Source organism: Oreochromis niloticus, linkage group LG18 (genome assembly GCF_001858045.2).
Source record: "Oreochromis niloticus isolate F11D_XX linkage group LG18, O_niloticus_UMD_NMBU, whole genome shotgun sequence".
Lineage (NCBI taxonomy): Eukaryota > Metazoa > Chordata > Actinopteri > Cichliformes > Cichlidae > Oreochromis > Oreochromis niloticus.
This window is the reverse complement of record NC_031982.2, coordinates 37,445,860-37,455,712: the sequence shown is the minus strand read 5'-3', so window position 1 is coordinate 37,455,712 and position 9,853 is coordinate 37,445,860. Positions and strand designations below refer to the sequence as shown.

At 43.5% G+C, this 9,853-nt stretch overlaps 1 protein-coding gene across 2 annotated transcripts; it reads right to left on the bottom strand.

The window, feature by feature from the left end:
• Positions 1-2,271: 2,271 nt before the first annotated feature.
• Positions 2,272-9,646, bottom strand: iqub (IQ motif and ubiquitin domain containing). 2 transcript variants are annotated; one of them, XM_003459504.5, is made up of 12 exons: positions 9,274-9,634; positions 8,955-9,089; positions 8,553-8,720; positions 8,076-8,251; positions 7,221-7,376; positions 6,461-6,671; positions 6,201-6,376; positions 4,988-5,158; positions 4,061-4,237; positions 3,729-3,977; positions 3,458-3,643; positions 2,272-2,553 (listed from the first exon to the last, which is right to left on the bottom strand). In XM_003459504.5, exons 1-12 carry the CDS (start codon positions 9,401-9,403, stop codon positions 2,356-2,358), a joined length of 2,133 nt encoding a protein of 710 aa, XP_003459552.1. In that variant the 5' UTR covers positions 9,404-9,634; the 3' UTR covers positions 2,272-2,355. The 2 variants fall into 2 exon arrangements, with proteins under 2 accessions (XP_003459552.1, XP_025755961.1); XM_025900176.1 differs by having other exon boundaries at positions 2,391-2,591; positions 3,431-3,643; positions 9,274-9,646.
• Between the last annotated feature and the right edge of the window lie 207 nt (positions 9,647-9,853).

Here is a 9,853-nt window from a genome sequence, read left to right as displayed (position 1 = left end):
TATTTGTGTGCACGTGTGTGTGTGTGTGTGTGTATATGCATGTGCGAGCATCTGTGTGTGTTTGTGTGTGTGTGTGTATATGCATGTGCGAGCATCTGTGTGTGTGTGTGTGTGTGTGTGTGTGTGTGTGTGTGTGTGTGTGTGTGTGTGTGTGTAGGTGCATGTAGTGTGCGTTTGTGTGACCTCCTGCCCTCAAAAGGGTCATAAAGGCAGGAAGTTTACCAAGCAACAAAACAGAACCCTCACATAGATGTCCCTATAATAAAACGCTACAGCCTCCCCACCAACAAACAGGCTGGAGAGCTGGTCAGAGACAAAGGAATGTCTGTGAGAATGCTGCTTGAACTAAGACTTACAAATTTAAGTAACACAATGACAATATTTAACAATTTGACTCCAACAGTTTTGTACAGAGTTTTGGTGTTTCCTCTCACTGTAGTACACAGCAGAGTCTGTCACTGCAGCAGAGGAGATCTGAAGAGTCATCAGTGTTTTGTTGTCACTCACTTTAAAGGTTACTCCAGGAACTGGATCTGATATTTCCACTCCTGTCCCTGAATGAGAGATCAGGGACTCTGGTGGTTTTCCAGGATATTGCCGATACCAGTAGAAATAATCGTCACTTCTTGCTTCTCTGGATAATCTGTAGGACAGAGTGAGAGTGTTTCCTTCTAAAGTGGACTCTTCATCCTTGACTGCAGTGAGTTGATCACAGCTGACACCTAAAGGAAGAGATAAATGTTGTTAAAGACGATGTTAAACTGTGAGCGCCTGTTCCAGTGATTTCTAGCAAACAGATCCTTTAAAGACATTTCTTCTTCCTGCTTTAACCGACCTGTTAGTGTGATCAGAAACAAAGGAAACATGAGCCAGTAATGCAGTGACAGCATCTTCCACACACTATCTGTTCTGTATGCTTTAGATACTGAATGTATCTGACAGTGGGAGTCCTTTTCTGCTCTGTGACAGTGTTGCTCCTCCTTCAGCCTCTTCCTCCTCTCATATTGCTATATTAGTTTTTTTTATAAAACTTAATCTAAACCCATCTGAAGGCCTGAAGGTCACTAACAGTCAACATTGATTTCTAGCCTCATCTTTTGTGTGCATTTTTGCATTTTTCCTAACATAAAGTGAAATATTTTAAAAATGCCTTTTAGCTTTAGTTTTTAAGATCATGGGATAAACCTAAAACACAATCTCCAAAAGAATAGAATACTGCCTACAACAGACTGCTCAATGTGTAGTTGTAAATAAAGTTCTCACTTGTAGAACTCAGCATCTCAGTCTGTTGTACGAGTCAATAAACATCTTTAGCTTTGACATAACCGGTTATAGTTGATGTTATTCAAAGACTGCGTGGGAATTTCTGTCAGTCTGGTAAAGTTTAGTGCAGGCTACACTGGTTAGTTTACAGTGAAATTTACAGTGATGCTCAATGTTTGACTGCTGCAGAGCAGCTGCGGTGTTCATGGTCAATGGTAAATTACACTGAGAGCAGCAGACATCAATTTACATTAAAGATGTTAATGCTGTTTAAATTCACTTTGAATTTACCTGTTTATAACAGGTTTATAGTGTCCAGGGGTCACAAATCAGCGACAGCTTGTGTAACATCTGTTTCTGCTCCTGGACTTGGTGAAGGATGGAGGATTGTAGCTGCCCAATGCTCGAGTGTTCTTTATGGTTTCTTTTGCTTTATGAGGCTCCAGATGTTCTCAGCTAGTAAAAAGTCTGGACTGAGGCACCACCATCATCTGAGATGCAGGTGTTTGAACTCTGCGCTGATAATGAGCGGGTCGGCCGCCCTCCTCTTTAGTCTAATAACACATCCACATTTGCCAAAAAAAAGTTCAAATTTGAAATAATGGTCCAGAGAAGATTGCTTTGCATGATGGAGCTTTAACCTGCATTTGGACACACAAATCTGTAACTGTGAGCAGTTTTTAATTTGTTAAAATCTAAAACCAGTCTGTCTTAAATCCCGTCTCTGCTGGGATTCTGTTCTGCTGTCATTGGTAAGTGTGAGTATCATCATCTAGAAACTGAATGTCTTCTTATGGCAACTTGCGCTGATACTGAATAAGGCCCCACAGTTCACCCTGCATACCAGGCCAAAAATCAAGCTATGAATATAAAAGCTTGTTAAGCACATGACTTTTCATAAAGCTGAACATCTTGGCAAACTCAAAACATCCTCGAGATGTTTGTATGAGACATTTTAAGATGAGCCTCTACCTTAAAAATGAAATCAGAGAAATAAATGTACAAGAGTCAGAACCAACATAAGCTTTACTGTAGACTTCAAATGAAAGTTACAAGAAATATCAGGCAGAAGAAATAAAACTGCACAGAGTGTTAATGATCTGAGGTCTGAGTGATGTCTTTGGCATGCTTGACTATCGCCATGGTAATGGGCTTGGAGAAAAGTTGGTTGCCAAGGACAGCAGCAGGGTGAGTATCCAGGTGCTCGGACATAATGGGAACCTGGCTGAAGTGGCGTCGAGCTTGTGCGTGTTTGCGTTCGATCTCGTGGATTAACGTCGTGTCGTATGTCTGAACACACAAACACACACAGGTGTTGGAACAGGTGGCTTAGAGAATGCATCAAGGTCAAGTCTATTTATATAGCACATTTCCAAACAGTCCATTCTGCACAAAGTGCTTAACAATGTAAAATGCCACTAAAACAAATACAATGTAAAACAATGAAATGTACATTGGAAAGTATTAGAAAATGCGCAGAGTGCCTTCAGTTACAGTGCAAATATGTAAGCTTTGTACAAAACTAAGAACAACATTCTAGCCAGAAACATGAGCAGGTGCTGTGCCAAAAACCATCAGTAACGGAACCAGTCAACAGTTCTGCTCTGATGGCTTCAGGCTCTGGATACATGTCAAACCGCAAAACGTGTAATAGACACGCCGTCCATCGTGTCCATTTCACGCTTTACCTCTCCAAAACATGAAATGGACACGTATGCAGAAGTTGCATTACCAGCAGGGGGAGATAATATATAATATATTTAAAGCCAAGAAGTCGGTAATGAGCAAAAAATGCCAATAAGTACATTCCAAGGTCCTAAATCGTCAGAATCGATTAAGCTAGGGACTAATATGTATTTACTTGTAAATGTGTTACTGTCTGTTTAAACACTTTCTCTTGATTATTTTCATGTTGGCTGGAAATAAAATATCTCCCTCTGTTGCTGTTACTGCAACTTACTGTAACTTCTGCATGCGTGAACATTTCACGTTTTGGACAGGCAAAGCGTGAAATGTAGACGGTGGACTGGACGTGGTGTGCAGATACCTGCTCACAGAGATTAGCATCAAGGAGGTCGATTCAGAAGTGAAACACAGAGTCAGAGTTCCTTCTAGTGGAACCTGAGAGAGGCAGTCCTAATACAGACTTTCTCTCAACAAAAGAGACATTGATATTGTACAGACATGTACAGACCGTGTGGATGTCCTCCACCTCTAAGTGAGCTGAGGTCTCTTCTTTGGACAGCAGAATGCAGTTCCAGGGGCTCCAGTCCTTCTGACGATCCCACCGAACAAACACCAGGTTGTAGAGGTCGATGCTGGCGCTGAGGGCCGACCGGGACGCCCACGCTGCTTCCACCAAGTACTGCATGTCCTGCACCTGAAATGATGAAGATCGCAGACTTCTGTAGATAAAAGAGTGAAATCAGTGGAGCTGTTCAATATACACAATGAAAGCAGTTCACCTTTAGCAGGAAGGGGATCTTAGCTTCTGCGTTGAGCCTCTGCTCGTCGTCTCTCAGCCTCATCAGGATGCTTTTGTAAAAGGTGAAGTCATCGCGAGATCTGGCTATGTTGTTGAGTCTGGCGCACTGGTGGCACTGGCGGTTCAGACTGCCGCTGGCTGACATAATGAAGTCCGTGAGGCGCAGGTAACGATGACAGTATTGGCAGAGTATCATGTCATTCTTCAGCTGGGAGGGATTCTGGGGAACCTGGGGCAGATTTTTCATTTTACATATGAAATCATATTTCAGATTGTGCTAAACATGTGAGATGAGGAGGGATGGTTGCTCACCTTCAGCAGCTTGGCCACCTCAGGGTTGAAGGCTGGAGTTTTGATGTACTGAAGTAACAGAGTACAGATCCTCTTCCTCAGGCCCTCCAACTTGGCTGATTTAACCCCTCGAGTCATTAGGTCTACCTCCCTGTCAACCAAATCCATGATGTCCCGGGTCAGCTCACACTCCTGCTCCTGTCCAATGAGCATGGAAGAAAAAACATTTCAGCGCAACTGCACTGCTCATGTAAAACAGATATTTATGTTATTGTAATGTACGTTAGTATCTCCAGGTCAGTAAAGTTGATTTGTCAAATTATGAACAGGGCAACACCAAGCACAGACTTTTATTCTGAAGGGCACTACTTGTCTGAGCTTCATATTGTATATTTGGCATTTTAAGTACTGTTTAAAGTTGATTTTGGTGGCAGTAAATAGTTTTCTGTTGAATGTGTACACTTCTGTAATAGCCAATGTTTTGGTTATGAAAAGGTTATGTTTTATTCTAAAAATAACACTTTTGACCAAGAAGTGAAAGTCATGAGATTCAGAGTGACACAGACCATTATTATTAACATTCAATGGGAAAAAAACTGAAGCTCCCAGAGAAATGAACCCAGTAACCTCTTACTGTGAAGGCAGTGGTCCTAACCACTGAGCCTCAGTTTAGGGACTCATTTATGCTATGAAGCATGAGCGATTCACTTCCACTTATTTTTGATAAAAACGTAACAGCATGAGCAGCTGACCAAATGCTACAAGGCTGAAATGTTGTGTCTCAGTCTGAGTCTGACCTGAGCCCCTTTGCTGTTTGTCCTCAGCGAGTCCCTGCTTTCCTGTCCCCTCCCCATGACTGAATAAGGCAAAAGGCCCCAAAAATAATATTAAAAATAAGAGGACGACATCAGAGTACTGTTAGCTGTGAAAGAACTGTGTGTGTTTTACCTTGACAGTGTGTTTCAGTGTCATGAGGAAGTGGAGCCTCTGCTCCTGGCTGACGGTGGTCAGGCTGATGCTGTTGTACAGATCTCGCAGCTCTCGGGCTCTGATGGTGTTCTGAGTGTCAATCTCAATCAGACGACCGTCCGCTGCTCGCCTTTGATGAGGAGACGCAGACTGGAGCAGATACAGCACAGTGTTAGTACCTGTGAGACCAAACGCTCCTGAACCGATCCAACATTTACGGAGAAACCAGAGACTGTATATAAAAGATGGCGGTAGCCACCAAGGTCTCACCCAAGTCCTTTTTGAAAGTTGAGTGTTTTTGTGATCACCGTGTTGGTGGGGATCTGACTGGAAACTGAGGGACCCTCTATTCTGACAAACCATCCTACTTTGGCAAAACGTCCTACTGTAAGTAGTTTATGCACATGTCTGCTGTCACAGAGTAATTCCAGCACAAATTTAAGCAGCCATGATGGTTTGCCACTTAACGTTGCCCATCAGAGTATGCTTGTAGCCCATATTCATAAAGCCAGGACGGTTTGCCACTTCATTTTACCCGTTAAAGTATGTTTCTAGCTCATATTCACAAGGGTACGGCAGTTTGCCACTTAATTTCGTGTTGTGCGCATGTGTAGAAACGATGGGTAGGATGGTTTGTCAGGTAGGATGGATTTCCAGAACACCCTCCACTCTTGGACAGTCACTTAGGAAAGTGTGCAAGGTCTCTCCGATTCTAACGAGGATACGTTAAATAATGACTGATCAGATATAAAAACCAGCAGTTGAGACCATAGACTGATCAGGAAAGTCTTTCCTAATTAAGTGAGCCAAAGGAGTCATTTCCTTAAACTCCTACAGAACTGAACTGTTTTTTTTACAAGCAGAGGAGTCACCCTCTGCTGGCCATTGGAAAGAATGCAAGATCAAGTTTTCAAACTTAGAAGCTATGCCTCATAACACATGTCAGTACAGTATAAAATATTAGATCTGTGGCCAAAAATTTGCTTTACATTATGTAACGAAAGCTGAGATTCTTCCGGCACACTTTTAGATTCTGGTTGCAATCGATAATCCACAACGAACAACAAGCTTATGTGCTGACTACACACACTTAACCATGGTTCTTTTTAATGATGACTTTTCTTTGCATATAAATGATAAATTATGAAAGTGGGTTGAGAGCTGGAGTAGAGTAGGAGGAGCGACCTCTGACCTTGTCCAGGAAGTTCCTGACAGCTTTGTCGTAGTTGTTGCTGTGAACGGCGATGTGATGGCGTCCGATAGCAGCAATGAGATCCATCTCCTGGTCCAGCAGCGCGCAGAGAGCTGCTTTCCTCTCAGCTCCTCGCAGGGACGAGCTGATCCTCTGCTCCTCCTCGTTCCTCCACTCTGAGACACAAAGTTAAAATACGTAACTGCTCAGCTGCATTCACAGACATAAAGCGGTGAACTGCTCCTGCCCCTAAAGCCTACTCTCCAGAGCTTGGTACAGCAGGTTGAAGTCCTCCTGCCTCTTCGGATTCAGCCAGCGGTTTCGGCGGTCTCTCAGCTGCTCCTCTTTCTCCTCGTTCCTCCTCCTTTCCTGCATCTCCAGCCAGGCCAACCGCCGGACTCGTTCCTTCCTCAGGTGGTCCACCACCTGCTGGGCCAACCAGCGCCGAGCAAACGTCTGCAGACGGATCACCTGGGTGTGTGACGGGTCACATACTTAGTCCCACTAAATTTATTTTTTATTTAATGTTAAAAGCAACACACTGAATTTACTGTGTATATGATAACTACACACACACTGTTCTTCATCTTCTGTGATGCAGAACGAGACTGAAGACATCAAAACCTTTTCAAACACCAAAAATCTGAAAATTCAAACACCATGAATCCCTGAGATGACGAAGAAGAGCAAGATTTCACTGTAACACAGAGGGCCAGCAGCCTGAAGTTACCAGCCTCAGAAATCTGGGCATGTGTTCCCACCATAAAGCATGCTGAGCTCTAACAGTGCAGCATTGCTGGTCACATTTATATTCAGAATTCAAGGCAACACTGAATCATCACTCGCACTACGAAGCTCAAATTTGTTATTTCCTAGTTTTGATATCTTCAGTCTTGTTCTACAGAGCTGGAAACAGCATGAAAGATGAAAAACCTTTTAGAGCAGGTGTGTCCAAACATTTGGTCCAGCAGCTACTCAAAAACACTGCATTGTAACCACACATGCTCAGTGTACACTCACAGCTCTCAGCCTCCGGTCGTGGTACTCATCAGCAGTGGTGTATTTCCCTGGAGTCACCAACCTGTCGTTCATGCAGGAGACGTAGCAGCCGATGCCAGTCATCTGGGTGGAGGCATTGACTGGACACTGCTGAGCCTGAGACTTCAGCTCTACTGTCTGATGCAGCGAAAACAAACTAAATCAGGGGCTGACTGGCTTTAAGAGCACACATCTATAAACATGTAACCAAAGTTAATTACAAATAATGTGAAAGTTCGGTGAGAAGCTTCCAGACCTCCTGACTTTGTTTTGTTTGACTCGGCTGGGTTTTGTTTCAATGGAAAGTTTTTGATCAAATTCAGTCGACATAACTAACATTAGACTTGAATAAGATTACTGTAAAGTTAATCTCATTGACATTTGGTGTAATAGTACTCAAGTCGTAACTAAAACTGAATTCAAACTGAAACAAATTAAGTATTGACTGTGATGGAATAAATGAAAGGAATAAGAAAAGATCCCCTGTGATGTAAAATTGACAGAAAGCTGCAGCATTGACCACATAAAACCTCGAGTGTGGAGAGTTTAAGAGATTTTAAACAAAAAAGAAAGTAGATGAATCTTTAAATGAGCACATCAGCGTGAAACAAAGCCAGAATCACACTAGCTGAACGCTGTAATCCTCAGAGGTGTTTGTGTCTGTTGGTCCAGGGAGCTCATTACACTCTCTTCTTATCTCTATAATTACATTGTTTAATTTGAACATGAAGTCTGGGTTTCCTGTGCTGATCTTTTTCATTATTTATGTAAAGACTTATTTAGTCCCAGTTTTGACTCTGATATAAACTGTGGTGCTTTTGAAGCTGTTTTCTGTACTTGTGTGTCATGGCTGAAGACCGCCACTCCTCTATCAGGTCTCCTCTTGGGCAGTGTCTGGACTGCGGCGTGATGGTACTCCACCCCCGTCAGCCGATGCCTGTAGCCACCGAGGAAGGCTTTCTGATGGCGTGGGCGCTCAATCTCCACCACCACCTCCTGAAGCACCCCCCCATCTGAGAGACAATAACTGAGGTTTTTCAAAGACGGCATATTTTTGTATGGAAATCTTTAGCTTGGCACCAGGATTAACCCAGGTCTGGCAAACTTGTTGCAGGAGTTTAGCTAAAAGTCGGTTCAAATGAATGCACGTCACATTATGATGATTCTCTCTTATCCCTATCTTTACAGTGTTATTTACTATGGAGTCTTGTAGTTTTATATAAATCAGATGTAACTCATGATCTCTTAGTGCGTTGTCATGTCTTATGGAAGCACTTTGTGTATACGGACATGAAGCAGCTTGTGTATTCGTACCTGCTTCAACTTGGACGGTGATAACATCGGGCATGCTGTCGTGCTCTAGGGGGCGAAGAGGGCGGAGTGGGTGGAAGCTTGGGTCAGTGGAGCTCATTTCCATCCGGGTGGAGCTGTGAGGCCTGACGCCGAGCTCCATCAGACTCTTGTGTTCCTCCACCGCTCTGCCTAAAAACACACTGACCCGTTAATCTGTATCCACACAGGCAGCAACTCGCAGCGACTTGGTGACCAAACATCATAGGAAATAAATGACAGTTGGAACTTCAAGTGAAAAAAACACTGGCAATGTCTGACTGACAAATGGCAGGACAGTAAAGTAAAGACACCTATGTCCACTAGTCGTCATCTTCAAAGTGCGACTCTGTAGAAAAACTTGTGGAAGTAGAGAAAGAAACAAACCGTCCAGAGAGATCTGAAGCACGTCCGCGGGGACTCGGAGCTCTGAGGCGAGGTGACGCTTCAGCTCGTGAATGCTGAGCTCGATAGCAAACGCCACCGTCATCACATGGCCCTCCGGCACCAGCACCACCTTCACTGCAACCACACACAGAGACACAGAGTTTGCTATCGAGTCTGGCTGTGCTCAATCACAATCCAGAAAAACAGCATTTCAGTATTTCTCCCCTCCAGTCTCTGCTGCTGTGAAAAAGGTCACATCCTATTTATTCCTGAGTATTTATCCAAACACTGTCAGGAGCCCCAGCACACCTGGACTCACCTGAAGCCGAGCTGCCGGACCTCACCTCCTCTCCTCCCGGCTCCCCGCCGTCCTCCTCCGCGGTGTCTCCGCCTGGCTCTGTGTTTGTTTCTTTCTCCTCCTGCTCTTCGTTTCCTCTTTGCGCCGACATGACAGATTTCAGAGACTGAACTAAACTACAGCTCTTGTTATGAATGAAAATGATACAAAAGCCTTTCAAACGTCAGGTCTGACGACGGGCACGGTTCGCTTTTCTGTATTTAATGACATTATATGCGCCAACCTGGAGCTAACGCTGTGCATTAACTGGTTTCCACGGAAAAACAGTGTTTACATGTTGCTATAGCAACGACGAGCAGTCACTTCCTGTTGGAAGAAGAGTCAGAGGATTTTGTCCCTCTCATTGGCGTTTGCTTGGGTCAGATAAAAAAAAGGAGTATACCACAAACTTCACTGAAATGAAACCTCATTAAAATAAAAATCTGAAACTACTGTCTAAGAAAAAACATAAACTTAGTAAAATAATAATTCACATCAATCACAATGACACCTGGCTGTCAATCACAGACCACTAAAACGAATAGAATAGAATAGAATAGAA